The 18807-nt window shown below is 38.2% G+C and overlaps 1 protein-coding gene across 2 annotated transcripts in view; it reads left to right on the top strand.

Annotated features, from left to right (window-relative positions):
• MELK (maternal embryonic leucine zipper kinase) overlaps window positions 1-18602 on the top strand; it is a 108444-nt gene extending 89842 nt beyond the window's left edge. For both annotated transcript variants that reach the window (XM_004372256.2, XM_023727505.1), the window contains 5 exons: window positions 3582-3813; window positions 6541-6637; window positions 8104-8272; window positions 15921-16024; window positions 18076-18602. In XM_004372256.2, coding sequence (XP_004372313.1) covers window positions 3582-3813; window positions 6541-6637; window positions 8104-8272; window positions 15921-16024; window positions 18076-18253 — 780 coding nt within the window. In that variant the 3' untranslated portion in view covers window positions 18254-18602. The remainder of the gene's footprint in view (window positions 1-3581; window positions 3814-6540; window positions 6638-8103; window positions 8273-15920; window positions 16025-18075) is intronic.
• Window positions 18603-18807: the final 205 nt, after the last annotated feature.

Below are 18807 nucleotides of genomic sequence, written 5' to 3'. Positions count from 1 at the left end.
AGTCATCTGGTGTTTTATTTTGGCTGCCTACTGGAACCATCCTGTCCTGTTTTTGTAAATGTTTTGATATTGTCTGTTGTCTTCGGGGCATTCAGTAGTTATTTTTCTCATTTATTGATTGTAGATTTGTTTGTTTCGTCCCTTTTGTTTTTTTTATTTGGCTATGTCTGAGCAGGCGGGCTGGGTGTTCTTTGTTGTTTGCTCGTCTATGGGCACAATAGTTTTCACCTCCTTCTCCAGTTGTCAGGGTCAGTCACTCAGATATGGTACGGCAGGGCATGTCTAGCTGAAGAGGAGTTACTGGGACGGGTTGTTTGTGGCACTTATTGCAGCCAGCAGGGCGGGTCAGTAATCAGTGCAGGGCAGGTTCCAATAGGCCGCGCCTGTGCTGCTTGGTGGTGTGATGTTAAGCGCACGGTGCAGGTAGGCAGGATGTAACGGAGAGATTGTTATGTGTGGAGCTAAGATGGATATGGGAGAGAGGAGAGAGGAACAGGAGCCAAAAACATGCAAACAAACAAAAAAGAATGCTAGGGGAGCTTGCCATTGGAGTCGAGAGATGAGAGACTATGAAATGGAGAAAAACGAAAAGGGGAAGTGGAATAAAAAAAGAAAAGAATAAGTAAATAAAAAACGGAAAGGTTAAAGAACAGCAAAGTTCCCAGGGATCCCACCGGTGCGGCTATGAGGTCTGGGGAAATTGTTCTCAGGTGTTTCAGTACAGCCTGGCTAGAAGGTGTAGAGGTATACAATGCCAGGTATTCAGGGAACAGAAAGAGAAGGAAGATATAGGGAGACGAGAAACTGAGTAATGAAGAAAGACAAAAAGGGAAAAGGAGGGAAAAGAAAAGAAAAGAAAACAAAACAAAACAAAAAAAAGGACAAGAAAGACCCCGATAAAAAACAGAAAAAAGGAAAACCAACGAAAAAGAAATGCCTTCAGGGATCCCTCTGCACCTCTGTGCAAGCCGACGGGGTAGTTTGCAAGCCACGCAGCACCGCCTGGCCAGAACAGGCTCCCAACTCAAGAAAAGGAAAAGAAAACAAACAAACAATTCAAAACAAAGAAACGAATAAAAGCCCCGGGATCCCATCAGCGCAGCAGCCCAGACCAGGAAGCAGCTGCACACTCGAACGGAGCTCTGCAGCCCCTGAGGAAGAAGGAAAGATGGCGCACGGAGCCAGGTATTTGAGAGAAAGGAGGGGGAGGTGGTGAGAGGTAAGGAAGAAATCAAAAGAAGTGGAAAAAAAGCAACACCGGCAGCCAACAAATGGCACTCAGAGAGCCAGCTAGTGCGGGCTGGTGGAGTCCAAGCAGCCAGTGTTTCCCGGACAAGAGACTGTGTCCTTGGGAAGCAGAGGATGCCGAGTGTGGGTGAAGAAGGGTAGGGGGAGGGAAAGCGTATATCACAAATTACCAGAGCTCTGCACCCCCTCAGGAAGGAGCAAAGATGGCGCCCAGAGCCAGGTATTTAAGCGAAAGGATGGGGAGGTGGTGAGAGGTAAGGAAGAAATCAAAAGAAGCGGAAAAAAGCAACACCAGCAGCCAACGAATGACAGTCAGAGAGCCGGCCCGTTTGGGTGGGTGGAATCTAAGCAGCTGGTGCTTCCTGGAAAAGAGATTGTGGCCGAGGGAAGCAGAGGAGGTTGAGTGGGGGTGAAGGGTGGGGGCTGGGAAAGCATATATCTCAAATTACCGGTTGTGTTGTCTCCCACTGGAAGCTCCATGAAGTTGCTTTCTCGTACCCCATTTGCTGGTCTCCAATAGGGGTCCAAGATGGCGGATCCACGCTGCATTAGCTGATAGGGAACCTCTGCATGAATCTCTCCTCTCTCTCTGTTCTCTGTCAGTTTTCTCACTCCATTTGGTGCTTGGCTGAATTCTTTATCTCTTCATTTGATGTTTTAGGGTTTCAGAATTGTTGTTTTCTCTGTTCAGCTTAGTTTTTCGGATCTTTGCTGTGGAGGGACGGCGTGGTGCTTCTGCCTAGAGCGCCATTTTGCCCGAAGTCCCATTTCCAAATTTTAAATGTGGATTTTTTTATTATTTATCCTGCTTGTGACTCATTGTGCTTCCCATATATGGAGATCTGTATCTTTAATCAATTTTGGAAAGTTCTTTGACTAATTGCCACTCTTCCATTCTCTCTAATATTTATCCCTGGGTCTTAAAACAGACATATGTTAGACCATCTCACTTCATTCTCTATCGTAAACTCTCTTTCATATAGCCTGTATCTTGTTCTCTCTGGACTGCATTCTGGATAATTTCTTAGATTTATCTTCCATTCACAAATTCTCTCTTCATTTGTATCTAATCTATTTGACCAGTCCATTGAGTTTTTCATTTTAATCATTAAATATTTTGTTTCTAGAATTTTTTTTCTTTTTCAAATCTGTCTAAACATTTTTGGTAGTCTTGTTCTTCACTCTTATTTTCAATTTCTCCTTTTATTATTTTTAAACATAAGAACATATTTATGTTCTGTATTAGATATTTTTAATGTATGACATCTTAATGTGTTTGATTATGTTTTTCATTTTCTTCTGCTCACCTTTGCTAGGGGTGCTTGTGTCTTTTGGAATTTTTTTTTTATAGGCTCATATTTCTTGAAACTGTGTGGGATTTCTTTGAGGCTTGGGTTGAGTTGGATTGAAGCTTTTCTTTCAGGCAGTATTTTTGTTTGCTTGTATCAGGCTTCTTGGGCATAACCAGTTTAGGACTACTTTAAGTTAAATTCTAGGTTTGAGGTTTCTGGAACTGTGCAGGTAGTATGAATTTAGATACCAAAACTATGTGAAGATTCTCATGTGGTTATTTACAAGTTACTAAAGGAGACTTTTTATTCCTCTTCTCTCCAAGAGCCGAGGCTAAGACAGATAAGTTTCCTTGCTGACTTCCTTTGCGGGACAGATTATATTTAATTCTTGCTTTCGTTTAAGTTATAGCCTCTCGTTACCTCACACAGGAGCTTTGAATCTAACTTACCACCTTGCATAAGGCTTCCATGACTGTTAAAATCTATGCTGTAGGTTATCAGAGATGGTAGTGGGCTGTTTTAGCCTTGACTATGTCTCTGTATTCATGCTCCTGTTTTTAGTTCAGCCTCTGAGGATTTTCTTTACTTTCTTGCAAGTTCAACAATAAATTTAAAAGGATTAAAAAGTATATTTTTTTATCCAGCATTTCTGTTAGAACATTTTAACATTGTTTTCTTCCTCCATAACCACTGACTATGCTTTTGTTTTTGGTACATAATTAGAGGCAAACCATGACAATCTAGGTATGGGAAACATTGGCCATTCTCGATATTGCCTAAGATGTGAGTATGTTTGGTTAAGCACTTGGCCTGAAACATGTTGAAAATTACCCGTCAATAGAAGAGACTAAAATGATTTAAATATACTAAAGAGAATGGAATATGTATTTTCAAATTTCCTAATATTGCCAGTAATTTCTTTTAGTATTTCTTTTTAATGAAAATGGTACAAGGTAATTTGTAAATGATTAAGGCATGTTATAAATAAATTGACTTGTCTTCTTCAGTGTGCTTTATGCAGTCACTTTTTTTTTTTTCCAGTTTGCCAAGCATTGGACAGAATCAAATGATCTAGAGTCTAAATCATTAACTCCAGTATTATGCAGAGCATCTGCAAATAAAATAAAGAACAAAGAGAATGTATATACTCCTAAGTCTACGGTAAACAATGAAGAGTACTTTTTATTTCCTGAGCCAAAGACTCCAGTTAATAAGAACCAGCATAAAAGGGGAGTACTCACTACACCAAATTGTTACACTACACCCTCAAAAGGTATTTATTATGTGTTTTAAGCAGTGGTAAAATAGTTTTGAGTTTCATGCTTCTTACCATGCTAAATAAACCTAGAGCATTGCTGTCAGGAATTTCTAGAAGCCAAGCTCCTTTTTTATCATATGTTACTTGCATTAGTTGAAATGAAGGTGTATTAGTCAGCTTCTAATTTTTCTCAAATGATACTTTTTCACATTTGTAAAATTGAATCACAACATCATAAGATATCAAAGCTGAGAGACGTGTTAGAACCCATCTGCTCCAACTCCCTTTTCACAGCTGAGGAACCTGAGACTCAGAGGAGTAAAGTGATTTGCCAAGGTCATATACCTAGGTTGAGACCTTACTTGTTCATTTGCCTGCACCTATGCTGACTCAAGATGAAGTCTCTTCTGAGCCCTGCTTATTTATCTGAGTCTCCAGTTCTGGACTCTGGTCCTGTTCCTCCCTACTATGTACCCAGCTAGAGGGTAAATCTATACTGCCCTTCACAGATAGCTGTATGAAGACGATGCTCTTATTTCACGTGGTTTCTGCTTTAGGTTAATCATCAACAATCATAGAAACCGTTTCCTGTATGACATCTCAGTGTTTTGGTGGTTGGTCTCCTCTGGACACATTCTGTTTTGTCACTGTGCCTCTTAAAACATAGTGCCTAGAACTGAACCCAGTTTTCTAGGACTGGTCTCAACCAGGATAAGACAATAAGAGCTATGAGGCAGTATTATGAGACTGTCTGCCGTGTTTATTGCAGCATGGTGTAGTGCACAGTAGGTGCAATATTTTTTGTCTGGTACTAGGTGCTCAGTGCCTGCTACATTAAAAAAAAACTTGTTGCCGTTGAGTCGACTCTGACTCATAGCGACCCTATAGGACAGAGTAGAACTGCCCGCATACATAGTAGGGGCCATATTTGTTGAATGAAGGAATAAATTAGAGAGAGCCTGAAGGAATTTTATTTACTTTGATCTGGTCTGATATGTCACTTAATAAAATGACACCTAAGCTTTATTAGCCTTTTTTTCCCAGCGATGTGACTTACTCTTGTGTGAAGATCCTAATGAACACAGCTCTGAAACATTGCAGGGTGAGCTACTTCTAAACCACATCCTGCCATTGTGCTTCCAGTTTGCTAATGGAGTTGATAGCCAGTACAAGAGGCCAACTTCTTATCTATAAAGATATTATGGGAGACTTGTGTCGGAAAGATTTGCTGGAAGTCCCAATGTTATGTTAATGACTTTGTCCTATTTATCAAATCTAATAACACTTTCCAAAAAAAATGTGAGGCTACTTAGGTGTGATGATGATGTGTGTGTGGCTGCCTGTGGTTGTTAGGAGGATTCAATGAGATAACACCAGCACATAGTAGGACCTCCGTAGTAGCTGCTATTGCATCTTTTCCCAAGGAGGGGTCCCTTTCTCTTTTGTTATTTCTCTTAATATAGCTAAAATGTCCTTTTCTGAGTCATGGGGTTGGTCAGGGAACTAAGGTGAACCTTAGCTCATTCAGGGTTTTTTTTTTTTTAAGACTTTGAAGCTATGGTCCCTTTCATTATAGATATTTTTTACTTTTTATATAACTCTGAAGGTTTTGAAATGTGGGTAGTTTGGAATTTATTTTATAATCTTCAAGTGCTGTCAGTTTATATATTTTGTTCCTGTGAGAAAGACTGTGTTGGTCAAAAGCTATTACTGGCCATTTTTTAAAAAAAACATAAGAGCTGCCTAAGGGAGCAAGTGGCTGAATCCCCGATTGATGGCTTCCATTAGCACTTTGCATTTTAATTTTGCTGTTACTTATTTTTGACATAAACATTAATTTCATTTTTCTGGCCCCTGTACAATCCAATCAGTGACAATTTCTTGAAGGGCAACTATGTATAGTAGTAGACACTTGCAGTATACAAAGATGAAAACTGTTTCCACAGATATTTTTGATTGGCCTTATTTTCTCGTTCTTGTGAAACCAGTGAGAATAGTGTTCAGTAGTCATAAACAAACCAAAACAAAATCCCCAATCTTTTTGTAAAAACTTGATATCGTATCTTTGTTGTTTTAAAGTGAATATTATTATTTGTGAAGGCTATAAAACTTTTAGATCATGATCAAAGAGCTAACTAAACAGTGATGATCTCATTTGTTAATGCGAATTTGTCACAAACTCTCTAGAATGCAAATACCCTACTTAGAATAAACGACAAGATTCTGGAATAGGGAATATAAGAAATAACCAAAGCTCACACCACTTTTTTAATAACTTTTGTCAAGCATTCACAGGGAATTGATTTCTTTGCCTAATAGGAGTTGTATGGGACTATAACTTGAACTAACTCCTTTCAATACTGTATCAATTAAAGGTATGAATTGTGCTCTTGTATAAATACAGATTGACTTATTTATAGAAAGGAGAATCATTAATCATAAAATCTGTATATATATGATTGTTCTAGTTAGAATTATCATATGATATATTAAAATCATCAGCATAGCCTCAGTTTAGCTGTGAACAAAAAAGAAGAGCCATACAGACAAAGCAAAATGATTTTGTTTTTATTATAAATCAGATGGAAACATTTTTTTTTAGAGAATTAGAACCTTTAACCTGACAGTCCAAGTGATTACAATATTCCTGAAGCCAATGAATGAGATATGTATTATTGATAGAAATTTCCAAACCATAGTATGTCAGCTATATATGGTCTATGTTTGTTGTTTTTCTAATAGATAGAAACCAGTGCCTGAACGAAACCCCAATTAAAACACCAGTAAATTCAGCAGGAACAAATAAGTTAATGACAGGTGTCATTAGCCCTGAGAGGCGGTAAGTGTTTAGTTTTTTTGGACTCTTGATCTTTAGTACGTGTAACTGATTTCCTTTTATTCATATGTAATAAACCTGATTATGTGAGCTAAAAGGTAAGTTCCCTTGGTGACTGTAGGATTGACTGTGTGAGGATGGTCTGTGGCCATTGTTGGAGCTGTTGTCACTGCCTTCTTCATGGGATAGAATTGTGAACCTGATCAGCAGTGGGACTGCCTCCAAGGAGCAGCTGGTGGATTTGAACTGCTGATGTTTTGGTTAGTAGCCAGGTTCTTAACCACTACACCACCAGGGCTCCCCTCTAACAGATAGCAGTCCCAAAATACTGAAGATACTAAATGATGTTTCTAAGAAAGCTCACTTCTCTCGTATGAAAAGCCTGTAGAATAGATGATTGGGGGAATTAGAATAGGAACTCAATATTGATACTATGGAATTAATTATTATTAATTTTTTTGATGTGACAATGGTATTGTGTAGGAAAAAGTCTTTATTCATCAGAGATGTATGCTGAGATGCTTCAGGGTGAATTGTCAAGATATCTTCAGCTTTCAGACGACTCAGCAAATACATATATTTAATGAATTTATTATCTGTCTATAGACATAGAGAAAACAAATGTGGCAAAACATTAACAATTATTGGATCTAGGCAGATACATGGGCATTCAGTGTGCTATTCTTTCAACTTTTCTGTTTATTTGACATTTAAAAAAAAAGCCTGGGGAAAAACTGCTGAGTTGGCTGGAGGAGATGGAGGACAATGGCTACCCTGCAGTGGGAGATGACTTTAGCTCTCCCTGAGGAGGGGTGAGATGATCTGGCCCTGGCACACCTGAATGGGACACACCTCAAAGACAGGAGGTCCAGCTCTGCTTAGGCTGTTTTATTTTGTTTATAATTTATTTATTTTGTTGTTGTTGAGAATATATACAGTAAAACGTACACCAGTTTAACAGTTCCTACATGTACAATACAGTGACATTTGATTACAGTTCTTTGAGTTGTGCAACCATTCTCACCCTCCTTTTCTGAGTTGTTCCTCCCCCATTAACATAAACTCATTGCCCTCTAAGGTTCCTATCTAATCTTTTGAGTTGCTGTTGTCAGTTTGATCCCATATAGATAGTTCTTAAAAGAGCATAATGCTCAAGGCAGACATTCTTTACTGGTTAACCGAAACAATTGTTTGGTTTTAAGAAGACTTCAGGGGCTAGTTTTGGGTTAAGGTTTAAAGATTATCTCAGGACAGTAGTTTTGGGGGTTCACCCAGCCTTCGTGGCTCCGAAAAATCTGGAATCCATGAGAACTTGAAATTCTGTTTTGCGTTTCTCCCTTTTGATCAGCATTCTTTTATAGAATCTTTGATCAAAATGTTTAGTAATAGTAGCTGGGCACCATCCAGCTCTTCTGGTCTCATGGCAAAGGAGATAGTTGCTCATGGAGGCTTTTTTTTTTTTTTTTAAGGTGCCGCTCGGTGGAACTGGATCTCAACCAAGCACATGTAGAGGATACTCCAAAAAGAAAAGGAACCAAAGTGTTTGGAAGCCTTGAAAGGGGCTTGGATAAAGTTATTACTGTGCTTACGAGGAGCAAAAGGAAGGGCTCTGCCAAAGATGGACCAAGAAGATTAAAGGTAAATGGGCTGAAATTCTCTAATATGGCAGAAGCTCACTGCCAGCTGGACCTCTTATTTATTTTTTTTAAAAGAAAAGCACTCAATGAATGAATTGATTAGCATTTTTTATTTACTTATTCATTCAGTTACTACATATTTTTTGAACATCTAAAATTTTTGAGTATATTAGTATGCAATGAGTTTTGAGAATGCAGAGGTAAATTAGATGCATATACTTTCTTCAAGGAGCAAATAACTATAATTCAGATATTCAAGTTCAGGTAGAGGCAATAATCACAGTGGAAATATGGGGCATATATGGGAACAACAATTGTTGTGTTTCTGTTTCTGGCACTTAGAAGAGTCCCCAACCTTTGAAAGTCCTCAAGGAATGTTTGAATACTTAGAAAGTTAATTTGAACTTTGAGTGTGGTGTGTGTGAAGGAAGTAGTGAGAGACAGACTGGGAAGGCAAGCTTGAAGAGGTTCAAGAACACGTCTAAGGAGTTTGGACCTTATTTGATGGACTATTACGCTTTAAAAGTTTCATGTGTCAGTGGTGGGGACAATATACTAGGTGGGAGAGGAAAGGAAAAAATAACTTATTAGTAGATATAAAATACTCCTTACTTTCTTAGGTTGTCTGTGAGCAATCATTTAGATGTCTAATAAATGACATTTTTGTTTGGTGGAAGTAAGAGGTAAAGGGATGAGTAAGACACAACCTGTGTCCTTGAGGAACTCAGACTGGCAGTGAAAACAGACAGGGATGTTGCTGTGACACACTGGGCTCAATGCTGTGATAAAGACATGTTTCAAGAGGTGTGGGGCCCAGAGGAGGGAGGAGAAGATCACAGTGGTCCCCATGGTTTGGGCACTGGGTCCATGTTTAGTTTTTGCAGAGGCGCTCATGCCATTGTCAACAGTTTCTACATGTGCAATTCAGTGACATTCATTACAGTCCTCATGTTGCAAAACCCCTACTCCTATCTTTTTCCTAACCTACCAACATTAACATAAACTCCGCCCCGCAAGCAAAAACTCCCTCTTCCCCCTTCCCTCCCACCCCTGGTAACCACTAATAAGCTTTCGTTTCTATATACTTGCTTATTTTATTTAAGTGAGATCATACAGTATTTGACATTTTGTGACCAACTTATTTCATTTAGCATCATGTTTTCAAGGTTCATCTTTCTTGTGGCATGTATTCGAAATTCATTTCTCTTTATGGCTGAATAATATTCCATTGTATATATATACCACATTTGGTTTATCCATTCATCTGTTGATTGATGTGTAGGTTACTTCTACCTTTTGGCTATTTTGAAAAGTGTCACAGTGAACGCTGGGGTACAGGTTTCTGTTTGCGTTCCTGCTTTCACTTCTTTTGGGTAATACCTAGGACTGGGATTGATGAGTCATGGTACTTGCATGCTCAACCTTTTGAGGCACTGCCAAACGGTTTTCCACAGTGGCTGTACCATTTTGCATTACCACCAGCAATGAATGAGAGTTCCGGTTTCTCCATATCGTTTCCAATACCTCTTGTTTTCCATTTTTTTGATCATTGTCATTCTAATGGGGGTGAGGTGGTATCTCATTGTGATTTTGATTTGTATCTCCCCTAGTGGCTAATGGGAGCCCTGGTGGCGCAGTGGATAATTGATACAGCTGCTAACCAAAAGGTTGGCTGTTCAAATCCACCAGCCACTCCTTGGAAACCCTATGGGGCAGTTCTACTCTGTCCTCTAGGGTTGCTATGGGTTGGAATCGACTCAACGGCAACGGGTTTGGTTTATTGGTTAATGGCTAATGAAGGAGCCCTGGTGACGAAGTGGTTAAGTGCTTGGCTGCTAACCAAATGGTTGGCGGTTCAAACCCACCAGCCACACTGCAGGAGAAAGATGTGGCAGTCTGTTGTACAAAGATTACAGCTTTGGAAACCCTATGGGGCAGCTCTGCTTCTCCTATAGGGTTGCTATGAGTTGGAATTGACTCAACAGCAATGAGTTTAATGACTAATCATCCCCAAACTTCTTATATTAAAAAATTATAAACTTACAGAAAAGTTGGAAGAAAGCACAAAGAACACCTTGATTTAAAAAAAAAATTATTGTGATAAGATGTATATAACAAAACATTTGCCATTTTAGCCATTTTATAATGTACAATTCAGTGACATTAATTATATTCTCCATGTTGTGCAGCCATCACTACTGTCTATTTCCAAATGTTTTTCATCACTCTAAATAGAGACTCAGTACCTTTAAGCAATAACTTCCCATTTCTCCCTCCCCCAAGCCTCTGGTAACTACTAATACACTTTTGTCTCTATCCATATGCTTATTCTAGATATTTCATATATATAGGATCATACAATATTTGTCCTTTTGTGTCTGACTTATTTCATGCGGATGATGTGTTCAAGCTTCATCCATGTTGTAGCATGTGTTAGGACTTCATTTTTCTATGGTTAAATAATATTTCATTGTATGTATATACCACATTTTGTTTATCCATTATCTGTTGTTGGACACTTGGGCTATTTCTACTTTTTGACTGTTGTGAATAGTGCTGCAATGAACATGGGTTTACAAGTATCTCATTGAGACCCTGCTTTCAAGTCTTCTGAGTATATACCTAGGAGTGGAATGCCTTAATTTTTTAAGATAGCAAATCATATGTAGATAAGCCCTCTTTTAGGAAGCAATCTATAAAAATCTGAAATTTAAATACAGGCATATGTCGTTTTATTGCGCCTCACTTTATTGCGCTTTGCAGATACTGTGTTTTTTATAAACTAAAGGATTGTGGCGACTCTGCATTGAGCAAGTCTCTCGGCGCCATTTTTCCAACAGCATGTGCTCGCTTCGTCTCTCTGTGTCACATTTTGGTAATTCTTGCAATATTTCAAACTTTTTCGTTGTTATTATATCTGTTATGGTGATCTGTGATCAGTGATCTTTGTTACTGTTGTAATTGTTTTGGGGTGCCATGAACCGTGCCCGTGTAAGACGGCAAACTTAATAAATGTTGTGTGTGTTCTGACTGCTCCACTGACTGGCTGTTCCCCACTCCGTCTCTCTCCCTCTCCTCAGGTCTCCCTATTCCCTGAAACACGACAATATTGAAATTAGGCCTGTTAATAACCCGACAATGGCCTCTAAGTATTCAAGTGAAACACTTAATGTCTCATTTTAAATCAAAAGCTAGAAATGCTTAAACTTAGTGAGGAAAACATGTCAAAAGCTGAGATGGGCCGGAAGCTAGGCCTCTTGCACCAGTTAGCCAAGTTGTGAATGCAAAAGAAAAGTTCTTGAAGGAAATTAGAAAGTACTACTCCAGTGAACACACGAGTGATAAGAAAGGACAACAGCCTGATTTCTGATATGGAGAAAGTTTTAGTGGTCTGGATAGAAGATCAAACTAGCCACAACATTCCCTTAAGCTATAGCCTAATCCAGAGCAAGGCCCTAACTCTGTTCATTCTCTGAAGGCTGAGAGAGGTGAGGAAGCTGCAGAAGAAAAGTTTGAAGCTCGGAGAGGTTCGTTCATGAAGTACAAGGAAAGAAGCTGTCTCTGTAACATAAAAGTGCAAGGTGAAGCAAGTGCTGATGTAGAAGCTGCAGCAAGTTATCCAGAAGATCTAGCTAAGATAATTGATGAAAGTGGCCACACTAAACAACAGATTTTCTATGTAGACGAAATAGCCTTATGTTGGAAGAAGATGCCATCTAGGACTTTTATAGCTAGAGAGGAGAAGTCAATGTTTGGCTTCAAAGCTTCAAAGGACAGGCTGACTCTCTTGTTAGGGGTTAATGCAGCTGGTGACTTTAAGTTGAAGCCAGTGCTCACTTACTATTCCAAAAATCCTAGGGCTCTTCCTTAACAATTATGCTAAATCTTGTCTGCCTGTGCTCTGTAAATGGAACAGCAAAGCCTGTATGACAGCACATCTGTTTATAACATGGTTTACTGAATAAGCCCACTGTTGAGATCAACTGCTTAGAAAAAAAGATTCCTTTCAAAATATTACGCTCATTGACAATACACCTGGTCATCAAGAACTCTGATGGAGATGTACAAGGAGATTAATGTTGTTTTCATGCTTGCTAACACATCCATTCTGCAGCCCCTGGATCAAGGAGTAATTTTGACTTTAAGTCTTATTATTTAAGAAATACATTTTGTAAGGCTATAGCTACCATAGATAGTGATTCCTCTGATGGATCTGGGCAAAGTAAATTGAAAACCTGGAAAGGATTCACCATTCTAGATACCATTAAGAACATTCGTGATTCATGAGAGGAGATGAAAATGTCAACATGAACAGGAGTTTGGATGGAAGAAGTTGATTCCAACTCTCATGGATGACTTTGAGAGGTTTAAGACTTCAGTGGAGGAAGTAACTACAGATGTGTTGGAAATAGCAAGAGAACTAGAATTAGAAGTGGAGCCTGAAGACGTGACTGGATTGCTGCAATCTCACGATAACACTTTAACAGATGAGGAGTTGCTTCTTATGGATGAGCAAAGAAAGTGGTTTCTTGAGATAAAATCTACTTCTGTTGAAGATGCTTTGAACATTGTTGAAATGACAGCTAAGGATTTAGAATATTAAATCAACTTAGTTGATAAAGCAGTGGCAGGGTTTGAGAGGATTGACTCCAATTTTAAAAGAAGTTCTACTGTGGGTGAAATGCTATTAAACAGCATCACATGCTACAGAGAAATCTTTCGTGAAAGGAAGAGTCAATCAATGCGGCGAACTTTATTGTTGTCTTACTTTAAGAAATTGCCACCCCAGCCTTCAGCAACCACCACCCTGATCAGTCAGCAGCCATCAACCTCGAGGCAAGACCCTCTACCAGCAAAAAGATAATGACTCGTTGAAGGCTGAGATGATGGTTAGCATTTTTTAGCAATAAAGTGTTTTTAAATTAAGGTATGTACATGGTCTTTTTAGAAATAATGCTATTGCACACTTAATAGACTACAGGATAGTGTAAGCATAACTTTTATATGCACTGGGAAACCAAAAAATTCCTGTGACTTCCCTTATTGCGATACTTGCTTTATTGCGGTGGTCTGGAACCGAATCTGCAATATCTCTGAGGCATGCCTATAGGTAAATTAGGGCTAATTCTTTATTTTACAAAATGAATCATTTAAATTGTGATTTTAAAGTGTTCTGTTTATTATCATCTTGACAGTCAATTTAGTTTGATGAGAAGAGCCTTGGATTGGGAGTGAGGAAATAGAGGGCCCCATCATGGCATTGCCACTTGTTGCCTTTATAACTTGAAGCTGAGGTTCCCCAAGCTCTAGCCATTTAGCACTCACTTTCATGACACTTGCCATCCTGGGATATCAGCTGCACTATTATTTATCTAGTATTTTCTTTATATTGTCTCACTTATTAAAAACAGCTTTGTAGAGGTATAATTGGCATACAATAAACTACACATATTAAAAATGTTCAGTTCAATATGCTTTAACACACACACACACACACACACACTTGTGAAGCCATCAGCATGGTCAAGATGACTAACTTTTTAACTTTGTTGTTAGGTGCCATTGAGTCGGTTCTGACTCATAGTGACACTGTGTACAACAGAACAAAACACTGCCTGGTCCTGTGCCATCCTCATGATCATTGCTATGTTTGAGCCCATTGTTGCAGCCACTGTGTCAGTCCATCTTGTTGAGGGTCTCCCTCTTTTTCACTGACCCTCTGCTTTACCAAGCATGATGTCTTTCTCCAGGGACTGATATATCCTGATAACATGTGCAAAATACATAAGATGAAGTCTTGCCATCCTCACTTCTAAGGAGCATTCTGGCTTTAATTTCTAAGACGTATTTGTTCGTTCTTCTGACAGTCCATGGTATATTCAACATTCGTTGCCAACACCGTAATTCAGAGGCATCAATTCTCCTTTGTCTAGCTTTTCCTTGCATATGAGGCAATTTGAAAATACCATGGCTTGGATCAGGTGCTCAAATACATTTTAAACTTAAATGTTTTTAAAAGGAAACTGTATATCATTAGTTTGTGCTAATTATATTTTTCTAAATCGGATTGGAGCAAACATTAAAAAATATATATATGCCACCCAATGTATCTCTTCACTGATAGTGTATATTACACTTTGAGAAACCCTACCTTCAAAAGTTTACATCTTTTCTTTAGGGTATATGTTCTTAATTTGAAAAGTGAGGTAGTTAGGTCCTTTCCAACTTCAGCATTTTGTTATTTATTTAAAAAACTCTGAAATCTGAAAGAGGTAGAAACTAAGATTTTATTTGACAGTGAAGATACTTCTAGGAAGGCAGGGATTTTTGTCTGTTTACTAGTGTGTCTTCAGGATCTGCTAGAACGGTGCTTGACACATACTAAGCATTCAATAAATTTTTTTAAATGAATGAATGAGACCAATCAGGAATGAAAATAAACGTCTTTGAGAATTATGCTCTTAGTCAATGAGAAAAAAATAATTTGACATTATACTTTCTCCTCACTTATCAACATGGTTAGGTTCCAAAGACCAGGTCGTTATGTGAAATTGGTGTTATGTGAAAATGACCACATCAGATCACAAAATGGAAGATGAGTACATCTTTACATAACTGCCAAATTACATTTATTACATAACTGCCAAATTGCATCATTACATGACTGCCAAGTTGCATCACTGCATAACTGCCAAACCACTGAGAATCATGGCCCAGCCAAGGTGACACATAACCTTAACCATCAAAGCCAGCGTTACTCTTGTCTCACATCTTGGTGTTAGGGCCAGATGTAAGTTGTTAATGCACAAAGTAGGCGAATAGTAGATTTTTTTACTATTGTCGTAAATGTGAAATGTCAGATAACGAGATAGTCCATAGTGAGGAAAAGGTGTACTGTTTAAAAGGAATAGCTGTTATATTCATTCCCTCATAGAGTTGTCATAGAATCAGCTCCTGGAATTAATCATTCTCTGACACCAGCTGCCCATTCGGCACCCTAGCCACCCGGAGCCAGGGCAGATCTCACAGGTTAAAAAGACATCGTCCTTTAGCCTGTCAAATAGGCAGACAGCAGCCACAAGTTTGGGAGTCCAGACGACACCTTCACTTTCACTTGCTTGCTGCCTCTTCTCCTTTGAGTTCGATAATTCACTGGAATTACAGAACTCACAGAGAGGACTGCACTTATGATTATAGATTTATTACAGCTGAAGGATACAAATCAGGATCATCATAAGGAAGAGATGCAGGGTCTAGGTCTGGGAGGGTTCCCAATGTGGAGCTTCTGTGTCCTAAAGAGGACATGTTACCCTCTCTTTGCCAACCAGGAAGCTCCCTGAGCCTTTGTGTTCCAGGCTTTTATTGACTGGTCCTGCATGATAGGCTAAATCATGCCTCCTGTGGCTAGCTGATAACGGTCTCCCAGGTGAGTATTTTCTGGCCTGGCCAGCTCCCACTGAACAACACAGACACTCACGTGTAGCCTGGAAGTCCCAGGCTAAGATGCCCCAATTACTCCAGAGAATATTTCTCAGGAACCAAGGACAAAGTCCACATTACTTTGGGAAAAGCTAAATTCTTCACCGCACAGTTAGAATGATATTGTGTCAACATAAAGATTTTCCTCTCACCTTTTCTTTTTTTTTAAGCTTCACTATAATGTGACTACTACCAGATTAGTGAATCCAGATCAACTCTTGAATGAAATAATGTCTGTTCTCCCAAAGAAGCATGTCGACTTTGTACAAAAAGGGTAAGAAGCACATTTACAGGGTGTTGCATTTATTACTTGATGTCTTTCAGAATTTAAGTAAATATTGGTTTATTTGTTGTTGTTTTTTTAAGATATATTTCTCCCATCTCATTCTAAAAAGCTTTTATGGTAATGTAATTGTTCACATTTTATTCTCTTTTGTTTTGTACAAGTTCACCACTTACAAAGTTACACTTTTTACTTCAAAATAGGAAAATTTGAACTTCTTCCAGTTTTCATTTAAATCCTGTTTTCCACTTTCCAATGATATTTATAAATTGTAATCTAAATTTATGAGACATCTCAAACAAATAATGGACTTATATAGCATCTTTTTTCTTATGAATTGATGTTTTACAGGTTGGTTTGGGTTTTCAGTATTTCAGGAAGTTGTTTTGTCTTAACTCTGTCTTGCTATTGAGTGAACTGCCACCAAATGGCTCCTTGGTTCTGATCTTATGGACTGAATAGCCAGACCTCTTCTGGTTACTCAATTGTGTCTCTTGTAGCCACTAATAGATTTAACAAAAACATTGTAATAGAATAATCAATATAGAGTAAGATTTTAAGAAGCAATCTTTTGCAAAAGTTGTTTACTTTTCCCTACTTTATATAAATGTTGGCAAGCATTCCTTACATGAACCTGATTTTCTTCTTTAGGTTTTTTTTAGAACACATCTGTCTAGCTCAGTCTGATCTGTTCTTCATCTTGAGCTTTGACTGTATTCAGATCCCCTAGCCTCTAACCTTGAGATCAAAAGCCTTTTGATGATCTTTCCTTCTTCATGTGCACTATCAGGAATCACTACCTGGCTGTTAACCAATCATTTGTCCTTCTAACTTCCTGATTAACCAGGTTTCTATCTTGACCTTTTTCTTTCTTTTTCACTTACTCTGTATTTACCTTATTTGTGACAAGGCAGAAAGACAAAAGTGTTTCAGTGGTGGAATGTTACTAATCTTGATTATATTACATTGTTGTCTTTTTCCAATCAAGAAGAATTACCTTTTGTCTTAATCCCTTTGATTAAATTGTTCTATGCCTCATCTTCCCATTAGGAACCTTAACTACAGGGTACTCCTTTTGGCATTTCTGATATTTACTGCTTATTTTTAAGATATGAAATCCTTTCCCCAAAGTATATAACAAAGAAAATGAGTATTTTGTGAAACCTCATAGTATTATATAATAGATACAAAGTAATTTCTCCACACTTATGCAGAACTTAAAATTGATCCTAGGCATTATTTTTGAAGATCAGTAAGAAGACAGTTAAATAAAACTCTAAAAATTAATGTGAACTCATTAAACAACAAATTTGCATGGATTTATTTTACACAACTTTTCAGGAACATGCCTATTTCTTAAAATAAGTTTTCAGCTTCACGTAGGCTGGATCTTTCCATTGTCAGAGTAGACAGCATGACAGTGATAATTACAAATGCCATACATTTCAACTGAGGAGATGTACCACCTCCTCTGCTTTCTTTTATAACCTGCTATAAAGTATTGTAATAATCATGACCCCTTATTAGTAGTAGGAAAACCTCAAAAATGTGTCCTTCTGACAGGTTAGTGTTTTCAGCTTTATTTATATGAAAGACAGAAGTTTCTGATGAGGTACATACACACAAAAAATATTCTTAATCTTTCTTGTGCTTTCCTTTTTTGTGAACATTTTGGAAGTGGCTTAATGTTCACGGATTACACTGCTGAAAGGGTTGCATAAAGGATGCCAGAAGATTTCTTGAGCATGAATGGCGTGTACAGCTATGAAAGAAGGACTTTTCTCTGGAGCTAGGGAGAATTCTGGTAAAGCCCTTTCATCGTTCTTTCTTAGGATACTAGTTCAGCTTCTGGAATAACACCAGTCATATTCCATCACTAAAGCGTAGCTAGGTCATTTGGAACTGTAAGCAGTGATACATTGCTTAATATGAAATAGTGGTTCGTTTTCTCCACTGGCCTCCTAAAGGCTTAGAAACCTCTTATATTATACAGAATGTTGATGGTTCTCCCACTAACTCGCTTCTTATCTTGATTTTCACAGCTATACACTGAAGTGTCAAACACAGTCAGATTTTGGCAAAGTAACAATGCAGTTTGAGCTAGAAGTGTGCCAGCTTCAAAAACCCGATGTGGTGGGTATCAGGCGGCAGCGGCTTAAGGGCGATGCCTGGGTTTACAAGAGATTAGTGGAAGACATCCTATCTAGCTGCAAGGTATAACTGATGGATGGTTTCCATCCTGCTGGATAAGTATGGGTGTGATACAGCCTACACGGAGACTAGTGTGATTGGTTTGATTTTCAAGTCCATTGGACCTACAAACTCGTTTCCAAAGAGCTATCTTAAAGACCAGTATCTTTTTGTTTTTAAACAGAAAATACTATTTTGTGGATGAATCTAAGGCAGACCCATCTGTCATTATCTGTTACTGTCTTTTTAAATCATGTGGCTTTGTGTATTAATAACCGTTGACTTTCCTAGATTCACTTCCATATGTGAATGTAAGCTCTTAAGTATGTCTCCTTTTAATGTGTAATTTCTTTCTGAAATAAAACCATTTGTGAATATAGCAGGCTTCTTTTCTTCTTTTTATTTGATTGTGATCCAAATAAAACCTCGAACGGCTTCCTGACTATTAAGTAGAGACTATTTGGAGTATGTTTTAGGAGCATGTTTTATCTGTTATCAAATATGCCTTGGGCAGAAAAACAGATAATTCATTTGCATAATTTTTTCCTGTCTCTGATTTAAGTAGGATTTATTGAGACCATTAA

The sequence above is a fragment of the Trichechus manatus genome, unplaced genomic scaffold (assembly GCF_000243295.1).
Source record: "Trichechus manatus latirostris isolate Lorelei unplaced genomic scaffold, TriManLat1.0 scaffold00016, whole genome shotgun sequence".
Lineage (NCBI taxonomy): Eukaryota > Metazoa > Chordata > Mammalia > Sirenia > Trichechidae > Trichechus > Trichechus manatus.
The sequence above is the reverse complement of the archived record's forward strand: the minus strand, read 5'-3'. Positions and strand labels throughout refer to the sequence as shown.